Source organism: Anolis sagrei, chromosome 5 (genome assembly GCF_037176765.1).
Source record: "Anolis sagrei isolate rAnoSag1 chromosome 5, rAnoSag1.mat, whole genome shotgun sequence".
Taxonomy (NCBI): Eukaryota; Metazoa; Chordata; class Lepidosauria; order Squamata; family Dactyloidae; genus Anolis; species Anolis sagrei.
The window spans coordinates 169,320,397-169,335,826 of record NC_090025.1 but is presented as its reverse complement, the minus strand read 5'-3'; the positions used below and the strand labels follow the sequence as shown (position 1 = coordinate 169,335,826).

The 15,430-nt window shown below is 47.8% G+C and overlaps 1 protein-coding gene across 2 annotated transcripts in view; it reads left to right on the top strand.

The window, feature by feature from the left end:
• Positions 1 to 12,971: 12,971 nt before the first annotated feature.
• ABTB3 (ankyrin repeat and BTB domain containing 3) overlaps positions 12,972 to 15,430 on the top strand; it is a 299,555-nt gene continuing 297,096 nt past the window's right edge. The window contains exon 1 of one of the 2 annotated variants that reach the window (XM_067469221.1): positions 12,972 to 14,669. In XM_067469221.1, the coding sequence (XP_067325322.1) occupies positions 13,226 to 14,669 (1,444 nt within the window). In that variant the 5' untranslated portion in view covers positions 12,972 to 13,225. The remainder of the gene's footprint in view (positions 14,670 to 15,430) is intronic. The other variant, XM_067469220.1, reaches the window with a different exon arrangement.

The window sequence follows — 15,430 nt, the reverse complement described above, 5'->3', positions numbered from 1 at the left end:
AGCTTATACTTGTTACATATTTATTAAACCTTTACATTTTACTAATACCTAAACATCTGTGTATATCAAATCAAAAATAGCAGAATTAAATAGTTAAATGTAGCGGTAACTAAAATGTAACTAATAATTATTTTAAAGCAGAACATATCTGCTCGTGGTGCCAAAACACAGTCTGTTCATCCCCTTCCAAGTTGCCCAGTTTTCTGTGTGCCCAGGAGAGAGTCTCTCATTTGGTATCAGCCATTGATTGAGGTTTTGGGTTTTAGCCTGCCACTTTTGGACTCTTGCTTGCTGAGGTGTTCCAGCAAGTGTCTCTGTAGATCTTAGAATACTATTTCTTTATTTAAGTCATTGGCGTGCTGGCTGATATCCAGACGGGATGGGCCGGAGATGTCTCTGCCTTAGTCGTTTCTCTATTGGTTGCTACTTCCTGGTGGATGTCAGGTGGTGCAATACTGGCTAAACAATGGAATTTCTCCAGTGGTGTAGGGCGCAGACACCCCGTGATAATGCGACATGTCTCATTAAGAGTCACATCCACTGTTTTAGCGTGGTGAGATGTGTTCCACACTGGGCATGCATACTCAGCAGCAGAGTAGCAAAGCGCAAGGGCAGATGTCTTTACTGTATCTGGTTGTGATCCCCAGATCCGCTGAAATACACAGGAGAATAAAATACTTGTGCCCGGTGCAAATACAGGCGAATCTCTAAGGCAGGTCAGATACTTTCTATCTGCCCAGATTTGGCTCAAATAGTTCCTCTGTTGTCTCACACTTTGATGTTGCTTCATCACACATGCCCCAGTTTTCATTTGTGAAATGTTGAAGTGTGTGCTTCACCAGAATCTTGCTGGAACAAGGTCTTTCTGCAGTGAATTCTCTGAATGCTCTGAATTCTTCATTAATCTTCAATTCCAGCTTGCTCCTTCACTCTACCTTCTATTCTTGTTTACACAAGGTGAAATACTCTACTTCAGAGCTGTCCTGGGTACAGTGCAGGAGCATCCCACAGCTGTTTTGCTGTCCAGACAGTCAGCCAGCATTCATAACATCAGTAGTGGCGACCTATCCTCCATAGGGCTGTCACAGCCTCTGTATCGCAGACCAAAAGAAGCTCCCTGGCAGAGCCTTACTGGTGACATTGCTTTTGAGGTGGTCATAGCAGGGCACCCATTCATGTGATCATCAGAAGCAAGGTCATCAAAAAGTCTCTGCAAGACAGTTGCTTGTCGCTGACCAAACACCGGTGCATTTCATTTGCTATATGGACACTGCATCACCCCAGATCCAGACCAATCCAGCTTCTTGGAAGCTCTAGAATAACCTGCATGCTTCTTGTGCCAGATTAATGGCTGGAAGCAGCATTTCTGCTGTAGAATCGGCAGTACATTGTGTGATCTTCTTTCAGCAAGTTTGAGGTCAAGTCAACACATTTTACTTGATCCATGTAGACATTTTAATTGATCCACGTAGACACAGAGTAGAGACATCACACTGGCAACGAAGATCCGCATAATTAAAGCAATTGTATTTCCCATAGTAACCTATTGGTGTGAGAGCTGGACCATAAGAAAGGCTGAGCAAAGGAAGACAAACGATTTTGAGCTGTGGTATTGGAGGAAAATTCTGAGAGTGCCTTGGACTGCAAGAAGATCCAACCAGTTCATATTTCAGGAAATAAAGCCCAACTGCTCATTGGAGTGAAGGATATTAGAGGCAAAGATGAAGTACTTTGGCCATTTAATGAGAAGACAGGAAAACCTGGAGAAGATAATGATGTAAGGGAAAATTGAAGGAAAAAGGAAGAGGGGCCGATCAAGGGCAAGATGGATGATGGTATCCTTGAAGTTATTGCCTTGACCTTGAAGGAGATGGGGGTGGCAACGTCCAACAGAGAGCTCTGGCATGGGCTGGTCCGTGAAGTCATGAAGAGTTGGAAGCAACTGAATGAATAAATAACAAATGTAGACACAGAGCTAGCTTGCACTCTTAATTTACTATATTCTTCAGCCCTGACTACTTCATACCTGGTTTCCAGTTTCTGACTCAACTCAGACTGCCATCCACAGCTCAATCCCATCAATAGAAACGTAGGTGACCTCATCTCACAAAATTCCTTTTCTTCTTCAGATTAGTTATCCTATAAAACTAGTTGATGACTATAGTTCCAAAAAACTCCACATTCTGGGTCTGGACAACTATAGGAGCTAGAGCGACATTTGATATGCTTTTTTAGATCCATGGGCCCCCCTCACTGCAGCAAAATCAAAGGAAGAAATGGAGAACGAACGACTATTTCTCCCCACTCCCTCAACCCATTTTTTCTGAAATGAACACAAAAGAGCTCCTTTCTTGTCTTTCTCTCTCTCTCAGAATAAATTAAACAGAACAGTGGATAAAACCTACAGTGTAGCCTCCTTTGTGGTGCAAATGTTATTTATCTCTTTGCTTGTTGCTGTATTGAACTCTGAAACAGGTGTACCTACTCTTGGGGAAAATAAATCTCTCTTTAACCAGAACTGTTTCAATAGCATATCTTTATTTTAGGTCTCCCAGTGTGCAGTATTCATGTAAAAAGGACATAAATTATAGATAGCCCCAAATGCCACTAACCCTTGTGACCAATTTGGCACCATGTAACAACTTCATGCAATGTCATCACATTCTTTCCAGCAACAGGAATCTTTGCTATAGGATTGTTTAATCCTACAGAATTGCCTGTGTGACTGCCATTATGTCAGAACTGTTGGTACTCCATCAACCCCCTTCTTGACATTTACTTATGGTGTAATAGCTCATAAATGTGTCACACATATACTAGGAAATTTACTCAGCAATGCGAAACTTGATGTAGATTATTTCAGTTACAATTTCCATGAAATAAAAGTATGACTGGTAACATTATATTCCACTGGATATTACAATGGCAAGGATGGAAATTTCTGGATGGTGGAAACTGGAAAATGGCAAGTATGAGAAAGAAGGTGGGTATAGCTCCTCATGAGCCGTCCCTGAGAAGTTGCCCAGCTTGATTCAGTGGCTTGCCTGGGTGGACAAGGTCAATCCAATGTCTAAGGGTACTTCATAGGAAGTAGTTAGTTATCATCACTCTGGTGGCTCTGTCTTACTACACAATTCCTAACTCCATCCAACCAATAGCTAGATTGCCAAGGCCCCATGTGTACCTTGTATCTGCATTGACAACTGTGGGACCAGCTGGCATTCTTCAGAGGACTGAATATAGCCCTGGGAGCTTCCTTTGCTGGTTTCTGTTCTGTCATTGGCAATTCTATTTCTATTTATGTTATTGGCTCTTCTTGGGAAGATAAAGATGGAACACATGCAATTCCATGGGTAGTACAACCTCTGAGAAATAAAGGATTGACTCTACATCAGTGTTTCTCAGCCTTCCTAATTCCACGACCCTTAATGCATTTCCTCATGTTGTGGTGACCCCCAACTGTAAAATTATTTTCATTGCTACTTCATAACTGTAATTTTGCAACCATTATGAATCGTAATGTAAATATCCAATATGCAGGATGTATTTTCATTCACTGGACCAAATTTGGCAGAAATATTTGATACACCCAAATATGAATACTGGTGGGGTTGAGAGAATTGATTTTGTCATTTGGGAGTTGTAGTTGCTGGGATTTATAGTTCATCTACAATCAAAGAGCATTCTGAACTCCACCAATAATCAAATTGAACTAAACTTGGCACACAAAACTCCCATAACCACAGAAAATATGGGAAGGGTTTGGAGGGCATTGACCTTGACTGTTGGAGTTGTAGTTCAGCTACATCCAGAGAGCACAAAAAATGATGGCTCTGGACCAAATTTGACAGGAATACTCAGTATGCCCAAATATGAATACTTGCAGAGTTTGGGGGAAACAGACTTGACAGTTGCTGGGATGTATAGTTCACTTACAATAAAAGAGCATTCTGAACCCCACCAATGATGGAATTGGGCCTGACTTCCCACACAGAATCACTATGCTGGCACAAGCTTCCCTCCAGCCTCACGTGCTCTCCTTCACCCGTACATATGCACCATGCTGCCATGCGCTGAGCACACCTGCTCTCTCCTCCTTGCTTGGAGCATCAGAAATAGCCCTCCTCTTGGCTAAGATGCCGGCCAATCACAGCGGAAGAGGGCTTTAGGTGGTATGATTTGTTGTCTGTTTCCAAAAAAGAAAACAAGAGAGGTGGAGAGATCTTCAGTCTTCTCTGCCAAAGGGATTCCTAAGACCATCAGAAATATATGTTTTCTGATGGTCTTTGGTGACCCCTCTGAAACCCCCTCACAACCCCCCAGGGGTTGCGACTCCCAGGTTGGGAAATGCTGCTCTAGATGGTAGTGAGTCTCAGAAGAAAATGTATAGGACCAGAGAATACTGTACATAAGGGTGAAAATGCTGCAGCCCTCCAGATACTGTTGAATTGCAGCTCCTAGTATTCATAATCATTCACTATTCTGGTTAGGTATGATAGGTGCTGGAATTCAACAACATCCTGAGAGTGACATGATTCCCTCCCCTGCTATATATGATAAAGCATGCAAGCATTTCCACAAAAGTTTCAGAATATAACTAGATGAGTTAATAAAATCAGGTATCATCTTGAGGTTATTGAAACAGAAAAGAAAGTCCTCCTACCTTGCCACATAATGCGTGATGCTGACCTTTTCTCTGTTTTAAATTATAGTGATTTCATTGTTTTTGTGTGGAGAAAGGAGTCAACCTTTGGCTGAATTCTTTTTCGCTCTCTCGCCCTACTGCTTTCCAGGGTGGGTCTCCATTTATTCTCTGTTTTCCATTGCCCTGACTAAACAATGATACATAAGAGACCATTTTGTATTACTGTTATGTTCTTCCTGATGCGCTTTGTGGAAATTGAACTTGTTTACTGTCTGGATGGTTTGATGCTTTGATATGCTTGGCTCTCTTCTATCTGGAAATGGATGTTCTCCATAGTTTCTATTTCCTTTAGTTAGTTCACAACATAGTTTACTATGTTTATTCCTATTAACACAGAAAAAACACTGACCCCAAAAATTCAAGTTTAAATCTTGCTGATATGGTAAAAAAAAGCCTCTCCGTTCCTGCAAGCTATTTAAATACTACTTATATATACTCCATCTGTTTGCTATTAATTGGCTGGTTGTCCTCTTGAAGATTTTAACCCATTTTATCAGAAACAGCCCACTCAAGTCATGATTAAGAGTTTAGTTTAGGTTCAAATATCCTATCTTTTCTGTGAGTTTCCTATTTAGTGTTTTCCAAGGCCATGGGCAAGTCTATTTAATCAGTTTGGGGGTGGAGATCCAAGGTGGAAGAACGCCTTATCCACAGTCTCCTGGACTCAAAGCAGTGAGAGATAAAGTAGGGACGAGCATCATTTTTGTCTTCCTTCCTTAACTTTACTCTTCTTTAAAAGTCTTTCATTGATGCCCACAGGATGGATGTGAACAATTCCAAGCTTCAAAGGTGTATGTTTTGATCCAAGAAGCTTGTAAATAAACCTGATGATCCATTGCTTCTTCCTGAGTATATACACCCCGCATGCCTCTTTTTATGATCTGATGTTCAAGTTCTTGCTCAGGGGAATATCTAGTAGTTGCAATTTTTCACAGCTTGACACAGAGCAGAATTGATTTACTTCTCCCATACGGATCCACTCTCCCCTTTTCCTTATATCCTTGGCATCCTTGGCAAAGTGAAAAAAGATCCTGGCACGTCTTTTGTTTGTTTTGTCTCAACCCAAACTATGAGCTAGAGGAAAATTCTGAGAGTGCCTTGGACCACGAGAAGATCCAACCTCAGGAAATAAAGGCCGACTGCTCACTGGAGAGAAGGATATTACAGGCAAAGATGAAGTACTTTGGCCACATGATGAGAAGACAGGAAAGCTTGGAGAAGACAATGATGCTGGGGAAAATGGAAGGAAAAAGGAAGAGGGGCCGATCAAGGGCAAGATGGATGGTAGGTATCCTTGAAGTAACTAGCTTGACTTTGAAGGATCTGGGGGTGGTGATGGCCAACAGGGAGCTCTGGTGTGGGCTGGTCCATGAGGTCACGAACAGTCAGAAGCGACTGAATGAATCAACAGCAAACTATGAACTGACCTGATTCCCATATTGGGATAAAAGTTTATCATAAAATAAATAAATGTTTAAGGCAGAGGGACGTAACATAGATAGGCAGGTTCCTATTAATTTTGTCTATTTGCAAGTTGCAGAGAGATGGCAAATGACTTTCACCATCCTTTATCCTTTGCAGATAATTAAATACGAAGGCTTCCACAAGCCTAGTATGTGTTCTGTGTAGCTTACTCCCAAGTAAATGTGCATAGGATAAATTGAGGGCAGCCTTCATTATTCCTGGGCAGGGATGAACAAAAATACTGATCTTAATATTTCATAGCACTTCATCATTTGGTACACTTTTGATTGACAGTTCCTAAGGAGATTCAGTTACATGGGAGGTAGTCCAGTTTTGGCAGATCATTTCAGAGGTGGCTCAGCCCCCAAGGACCCATCTGTACTGCCATCTATTGCAGTTTAAAATTCATGGGATATCCATGGTTTTGCAGGTGACTTGAAAACACATACATACCCTTATGCACATATTAGACATGCCAACCAGAGGCATGGGTGGCAGTGCTGGAGATAAAGAGAGAAATACGCAATAGCTAACTTTCTTACCTGTCCACTTCTGGTTGCCAAGGGCATTTTGAATTATTAATTGTTCCTCCACAGTCAATGTGCCCGGCACTTTATAAGATTAAATAAGATAAACAACAGCTAAGAGCTTTCCAGAAGAAAAAAAGAAAATAGATTGTTAAAGTACTGCATACAAAATGCCAGAGGACAAAGGAGACAGAGGAAGCTAGTTTTTACTAAGTCCAACAATTGGTCCATCTAGCAAAGGGGGTAGGCGGGTTACTTTTTAACTCCTCATATTACCCAGTTTATTACCCTCATATTACCCAGCTTTTTAGCATTTATGCCAAAAAGCTATCAATTTGGAGACTTGGAGGGGGTTGTCCCAAACTACGATTCTTTCCAATGTTTTTTTTTTTTTTGATCAAGAGTGACCTGAGAAACTGCAAGTCACTTCTGGTATAAGAGAATTGGCTGTCTGCAAGGATGTTGCCCAGGGGACACCTGGATGTTTGATGTTTTACCATCCTTGTGTGACGCTTTTTTCCTGTCCTCACATGGGGAGCTGGAGCTGACAGAGGGAACTCAACCCACTCTCTCTGGATTCAAACTGCTGACCTATTGGTCATCAGTCCTGCCAGCACAAGGGTTTAACCCATTGTACCACCGGGGGCTCCTTACCAATGGTGTTACAGTGGAATGGGTGCTTCTCCCCCAAAATTAATTTAGGGGCATTTGGGAGGTGTGTGGGAAGTTGGGGGCCCAAGATGTTGGGAAGTGGGAATCAGAGAAATAGAGTAGCCTTTTGGCACTAAGTCTTGAGGGTGCATTTTCCCCATCTCTGACCTAGAATCAATTTGTTAATTTCACTCAGGGTGGGGAAAGTGTAATATATGGGCAAATATGTTTTTTGGGTCCCGAAGCCCTCAATATATTCAGTTTTCAGACATTTTGCTCACATTGCACAGTAATGATTGTATATTCAGTGGTGTTGTTTCCATCTTCCAAATTTCTTTTTGCAACAGGAATAATGTGACTTCACTTTTAGTGTGCCACAGAATAGTATGTTGATGCAACCGAGGTAGAGATACAAGGTTGAAGATTGCTCACCTCATACAGTTGGCATCCTCAGTCTTATATTGCTTGTCTAGACTGGCAGTGACTCACCAGAGTTTCAGGCAAAGGACTTTCCCATTAAGTGCCTCTGATTTATTTAACTAGAGATGCGAGATCTGGCATGGGCAAGCTTCGGCCCTCCAGATACTTTGGACTTCAACTCCAGTAGGCTGTTAGGAATTGTGGGAGTTGAAGTCCAAAGCAACTGGAGGGCCGAAGTTTGCCCATGCCTACACTAGAGGCTGAACCTGGAATCTTATACCTTAGGGATGGGGAATCTGTGACCCTTCACACATAATTGAACTTTAGCTCATGTCAGCAATAAACAGGGTAACTGTTGATGAAGAGTGATGGGGCACATGAGAAGTTCTGACCATCCTCTAAAGAACTTTATGTTGCCTTTCTCAACTTGGCCATCCTGTCCCCACTTGCTCACCACCCCTCTCCCCCACTCCATCACTGGCCTAGGACCCGATGAAAAGAAGTAACAACTGTGAAGCATCCTGTGAAATTCACAAAAGAAGCACAAGAAAGAGATCTCAAGTTGTTCAAGTTGTCTGTTTTGGGGGCTTTTCAACTAATTGATAAATTGAGGATCTTGAGATTTACTCTCACATATTTATGCTCAACTTCCAGTGAGAGACACCAGTCGTAATAAGTCAAGTGGTAGTAGGAAGAGCAGACATTTTCCCATTAAAATTTACCTGCTATTCTCATTAGTGGAATTTTGTTGCCATGCCAAGGGTCTATTCACACTACAGAATTATAGAGCTATTATTCCTCTTCTGCTTCCATGGGCCAATCCTACCGAATCCTTGCATGGAAACCATCAAGGCTGAAACCAAAAGAGCCTTATTTGGTTCAAAGGGGTTCCACAGTTAATATGATGCTAGAGATGCTAAAACGGGAGGGGGTGGGTGGGTCCGTAGGTGACTGTGGAACCCTATTCTTGATCTGCATCTTCTCTCGCAATGAGGGCATTGGTTCCCAGGAGGGAGGCGGTCCCGGTCGGGGTTGGCTTGACATGCCTTCCTCTTGGCATGTTTCTCTCTTTTCCTCTCCATTCATGCCTCTTCAAATTCTACAGCACTGCTGGTCACAGCTGACTTCCAGCTAGAGCGCTCAAGGGCCAGGGCTTCCCAGTTCTCGATGTCTATATCAGAGTTTTTTAAGTTGGTTTTGAGCCCATCTTTAAATCTCTTTTCCTGCCCACAACATTCCGTTTTCCCGTCTTGAATTGGGAGGAGAGCAACTGCTTTGGGAGATGGTGGTCGGGCATCCGGATAACGTGGCAGGTCCAGCAGAGTTGATGGCGGTGGACCATCGCTTCAATGCTGGCGGTCTTTGCTTCTTCCAGCACACTGACATTTGTCCGCTTGTCTTCTCAAGAGATTTGCAGGATTTTGGGGGGCAATGTTGATGGAATCATTCTAGGAGTTGCATGTGATGTCTGTAGATAGACCACATCTCACAGGCGTACAGCAGGGTTGGGAGGACAATAGCTTTATAAACAATCACCTTGGTATCCCTACGGATGTCCTGGTCCTCAAACACTCTGTGCTTCATTCGGAAAAATGCTGTACTCACTGAGCTCAGGCGGTGTTGTATTTCAGTGTCAATGTTGACTTTTGTGGAGAGATGGCTACCAAGGTAGCGGGAATGCAGGTAAGTCTACAATAGTACCTCAGTTCATTGCAATGCTTGGTCTGGGTTTTCAGCGCTTTTTGAGGGAATGAGTGCTCTATGTCTGCTTTGCATTATGGGAGACTAGAGGAAAGAAAATGTTATGGACGACAACATGAGTGCAGATGGGGGAATCACACTGGCGATGTATCAGTATACTGATTACACCCAAATATATTTCTCCATGCTTTCAAAAACAGCTTCAGCTAAGGATAGTGTTTCTCCTCGGGACAAATGCCTGGAGGAGATAATGGGCTGATGAGGAAAAACAAATTGAAATTGAATTCAGACAAAACAGAGGTGCTTGCCATCAAGGGTCCTCATCTGGGGATGGAGGTGTGTCACACAGTTCTGGATGGCAGCCCAGGTAGATGCAACAGTCAGGAGTTCTTGCTATCTGCTTCTGTCAGCCTGGGTAGATGCAACAGTCAGGAGTAATTGCTATCAGCTTTGGCTGATCCATCAGCTGCGCCCCTTTCTAGGACCTGGAAGACCTGAAGATGGTACTGCACGTACTGGTAACACAGAAATGCTGGACCACTCCAACAACCACCATGTCTGACTACACAGAAAAAGAAATTGTCCACAAGCATGTGGACAATTTCAACAAAAAGGAGGAAATCATGAAAATGAACAAAATCTGGCTACCAGTATTAAAAAAAACTCTAAAATCGTAACAGTAAATAAATAACAACACTCAAAAACAGGGGAACTCCAGACAAGAAACAATCAGGGACGGCTTATCACCTCTCAACAAAGGATTCCTCTAGGCAGTAAGAAGCCAGACCTTGAAACTGGCAGGCCATTACATGCTAATCAAGGTGGTGAATTGAAACATCCACACCTATCTCCAACAGACAAGAGTTCTTTCTCCCACCCTGGATTTTCCACAGATGCATAAACCCCATTTTCCTAGTTTCCTACAGACCTCACAACCTCTGAGGGTGCCTGCCATAGATGGATAGAGAATGCTTCTGGAACATGGCCATACAGCCCGGAAAACTTACACCAACTCCTAATAAATACTCCTGATGAGCAAGGTCTCAGAGAGAGAGAGAGAGAGACTCCTCTGCAGTAGCGGCACATACACAGACACACGTCTTCGTGTGACTCCGCGATGTGTCTCCTTGCGTGACGTGGGCTCCTGACTGGCACGCCAGAGCCAGAGCTTGCTTGCCCAGATGGCGTTCCACTGGCCCTCCTCCCCACACCAACCAACACAGCCTCAGACACCCTGCTGCTCTTCTCGCCTGCAGAGGAGAAGACACACACACACACAAACATAAGGCGCACACGCAAGCATAAGGCGCGCACACCAACGCCAGAAGGTTCCCAGGCTCCTGCCCTGTCAGTCTGCATCTGTCAGGACTGGACCCAAGGATTTCCTCTGCAGCTGCCTCAAGGCTTGCCATCCGGCTCTGCTTTTTCGCGCCTGGCCTCGGGGAAAGACCCGCAAACGGAGAAGCCTTTTCCCAAAGGGAAGGAAGCGGGGAAAGAGAAACAACAGGCAATCTCCGCGGCTCATCCCTCCGAGCGTCCCAACAAGCCGGCTGTTTTGGATCTCTTCAAATGCAGCCTGCCTGCGGGTTGTTTTCTTCCTGCAGTCGAATGAGGAGGAGGAGGGAACACACCCCCAAATCCCCAAATCCCACCCCCTAGAGAAGCAGCACAGCTGAGGTCTTCTCAGTTCGTATGAAGAGCCCCCCCCCCCCCCCCCCCCACAGAGGGAATTAAGTAAGGACCTCTCAGGGCCCTTCCACACAGCCCTATAACCCAGAATATCAAGGCAGGAAATCCCACTGGGTTGTCTGAGTCCACTCAGGTAATGTGGGATTTCCTGCCTTGATATAGGACTGTGTGGAAGGGCCCCCAGAAAACCAGCCTAAAGCACATATTGTGGGTATAGGGCTGTGTGGAAGGGTCCTCAAAAGACCCAGCTCGAAGCCGATATTGTGGGATATAGGGCTGTGTGGAAGGCCCCCCAGAAAACCAGCTTAAAGCACATATTGTGGGATATGGGGCTGTGTGGAAAGGCCCTCAGAAAACCCAGCTCAAAGCAGATACTGAGGGATATGGGGCTGTATGGAAGGGCCCTCAGGTAACCCAGCTTAAAGCAGATATTGTGGGATATAGGGCTATGTGGAAGGGCCCCCAGAAAACCAGCTTAAAGGACATATTGTGGGTTATAGGGCTGTGTGGAAGGGCCCTCAGAAGACCCAGCTCAAAGCAGATATTGTGAGATATGGGGCTGTGTGGAAGGGCCCTCAAAAGACCCAGCTTACAGCAGATATTGTGGGATATAGGGCTGTGTGGAAGGGCCCCCAGAAAACCAGCTTAAAGGACATATTGTGGGTTATATAGGGCTGTATGGAAGAGCCCTCAGATGACCCAGCTTAAAGCACATATTGTGGGTTTTGGAGCTGTGTGGAACGGCCCTCAAAAAACCCAGCTCAAAGCAGACACTGAGGGATATGGGGTTGTGTGGAAGGGCCCTCAGATAACCCAGCTCAAAGCAAATATTGTGGGATATGGGGTTGTGTGGAAGGGCCCTCAAAAGACCCAGCTCAAAGCAGATATTGTGGGATAGAGGGCTGTGTGGAAGGACCCTCAGATAACCCAGCTCAAAACAGATATTGTGGGATATAGGGCTGTGTGGAAGGGCCCTCAAAAGACCCAGCTCAAAGCAGATATTGTGGGATATAGGGCTGCGTGGAAGGGCCCTCAGGTAACCCACCTCAAAGCACATATTGCGGAATATAGGACCAGGCATGTAGCCGGGGGGGGGGGGGGGGCGCTCGGGGGGCTTCAGCCCCCCCCCCCGAAATTCTCATGGTGAGCCTTACTGGTGCATTACTTAAACTGTTATGTTTATTCATATCATGATCTGATCACCATACTCAATATATCCCATATGCATGGGGGTATTGGGGTAATGATACAAAAGGTTTGCTAGACCCTCTTTCACTCAGACTCAGCCCCCCCGAAACTCACCCCCCCGAACCCCTCCCTGAAAAAAAATCAGCGCCCCCCCCCCCCCCAAACGAAATCCTGGCTACGGGCCTGTATAGGACTGTGTGGAAGGGCCCTCAGATGACCCAGCTCAAAGCAGATATTGAGGGATATAGGGTTGTGTGGAAGGGACCTCAGATAACTCAGCTCAAAGCACATATTGTGGGCATTTAGACGACTCGAACCCCTTTTGAAAAAGTGACGCTTCTTCAGAGGTGCGTGGAGACAGGAGGGGGGGGGGGAGTGTTGGGGAAAAGGTAGCGATGGGAAATTAGCATTCTCGCACCGCCATTGGCTCTGGCTGCGAGGGCTGCTTTGAATAGCCACGCCCCTCCTTCCTTAGCCCCTCCTCCCCTCGCTTTGGTTGGGTTGCTTTAGGTTTGCGGTGCAGGGACGGGAGGAGGAAAGGTAGCGATGGGAAATTAGCATTTGGCGTCGCTATTGGCTCCGGCGGCGAGGGCTGCTTTGCATAGCCCCGCCTCTCCTCTCTGGCCACTCCTCCTCTCGCTTTCGTTGGGCTGCTTTGGGTTTGCGGGGCAGTGCGGTGCAGAGACCGGAGGAGCGAAGAGGGCGAAGGAGGAGGAGGAGAAGCAACGAGTTGGGAAAACAAGAGAGAAGGAAGGGAGCGGGGAGACTTCTTTGGCTTCGGGGGGACGGAGGAGGAGTGGCGAGAGGCCCGGCGCCGGGACTGGCTCTCTCTCTGTGTCGCCCAAGTTTATTTCTTGCCGGTGCAGCATGAAGAGCGGCGATGGCACGTCGCGCTAAGACGGCGGTGCGGACGCTGGAGGATCTGACGCTGGACTCGGGCTATGGTGGCGCGGCGGACTCGGTGCGCTCCTCCAACTTGTCGCTGTGCTGCTCCGAGCCCTCCTCCTGCTCCGAGTCCCCCCTCCCGGCGGCGGTGGCCAAGGCGCATGGGGCCAAGGGCTGGCCGCCTCTAGCCTCCGCCTTCGCCGCCTCCATGCACAGCCGCCACAACAGCTTCGACACCGTCAACACCGTCCTGGGCGAGGAGGGCGAGCTGGGCGCGCTGGGCGGCTGCGGGCCCGGGCAGTACTGCGCCCGCCTCCTGCCCGACCTCGAGGAGCTGCCCTGGAGCCTGGCCGAGGTAGAGGCGCTGCTCTGGCTCCTCCGCCGCCCTCCTCCTCCTCCTCCTCCCGCCAGGAAGGAGCCCCGAGCCGCCCTCTTGCACCCTTCTTGCGCCACCACCAGCTCCAGCAGCTCCTCCACCAGCCTCAGCTTGAGCCGCAGTAGTGCCGGAGGAGGAGGAGGAGGAGGAGGGGAAAGAGGAGGGGGATGCCCGGCTTCCCGGGACGCCGTCTCGCGCCTCTCCGCCTTGGTGGGCCGGGCCCTGCTGAGACTGGCCCGCGAAGCCCAGCGCCTGAGCCTCCGCTTCGGGAAATGCACCAAGTACGAAGTGCAGAGCGCCCTGGAGATGGTGCTGGGCTGGAGCTTGGCGTCCAGCTGCACCTCCGCCGCCCTCGGCGCCCTCTCGCTCTACAACATGAGCAGCGGAGGAGGAGGAGGCGCCTCCGGGGACCGCTTCAGCCGGGGCAAGTCGGCCCGCTGCGGACTCACCCTCTCCGTGGGCAAGTTCTACCGCTGGATGGTGGACAGCCGCGTGGCCCTCCGCATCCACGAGCACGCCGCCATCTACCTGGCCGCCGGCGTGGAGAACCTCTTCCGAGAAATCTACGCCCGGGCCCTCCAGCACAGCCCGCTCCTCCCGCCGCCTCCCCCTCCTCCCCCTCACCTGCTTCACCACCAGACACAACAACAACAACAACAACAGCAGCATCTTCCCCCTCCTCCTCCTCCTCTAAGCAACCCCCCGCCCCAGCTGCCCCCTCCTCCGCCGCCCCCGCCTCACCCGCATCACCACCCGCACCCCCACCAACCCCGGGGAGCCCCTCCTGGAGCCCCGGCTTCTGCCCTCGCCGCCGCCGCCGTGGCCGCCGCTAGCGCTTCCCTGCCTCCCGCTGCTGCTTCTGCTTCTGTTGCTTCTGGCCCAGACAACAAGGACCGGGAGAGTAACGCCAGCAGCAGCACCGCCGCCAGCGCCAACGCGGTGGCTGGCCACGAAGCGCCCAAGTTCACCCTGGAGGGCCTGGAGCAAGCCATCAGCAACGACTCGGAGCTCTGGGGCCTGCTGCAGCCCTACCAGCACCTCATCTGCGGGAAGAACGCCAGCGGTGAGTCAGGAGCAAGGGCCCGGCCCACCTGTTGTGGGGGTTGCAGGAGGAGGAGGAGGGAGGGAGGCCAGCAGGAGAGGGATGCTCTGCTGCAGGCTGCCATGCTCAGAGATGCCCACAGGAAAGTGATGGGTTCGAAGAGGAGGACAACTTCCTCTCAGGAAGGGAGCAGGAAAGACAAAACCCTTTCTGGGAGGGGAGGAAAAGAACCCTTCACTCTAATCCTATCTCTAGTCCAGTGGTTCCCATCCTGTGAGTCCCCAGAAGTTTTGGCCTACAACTCCCAGAAATTCCATCCAGCTTCCCATCTATTAGGACTTCTGGGAGCTGAAGGCCAAAACGTCTGAGGACAAACAGGTTGTGAACCACTGCTCTAGTCTATCTTCTGATTGAGGTCTGGAAACTTGATGATACAAGAGACTTTGCAGACCTACTCATTGAGGTTTCGGAGACTTGATGATACAAGAGAGCTGTTCAGCAGTGGAACTCTCTGCCCTAGTGTGTGGTGGAGGCTCCTTCTTTGGAAGCCTTTAAACAGAGGCTGGATGGCCATCTGTTGGGGGTGCTTTGAATGCAGTTTTTCTTCTTCTTGGCAGGAGGTTGGACTGAATGGCCCATGAGGTTTCTTCCAACTGTATGCTTCTATGATTCTATGTACAGACATACTTATTGAGGTCTGGAGACTTGATGATACAAGAGACTTGTGCAGACCCACTCACTGAGGTCTGGAGACTTGATAATACAAGAGAGCTGTTCAGCAG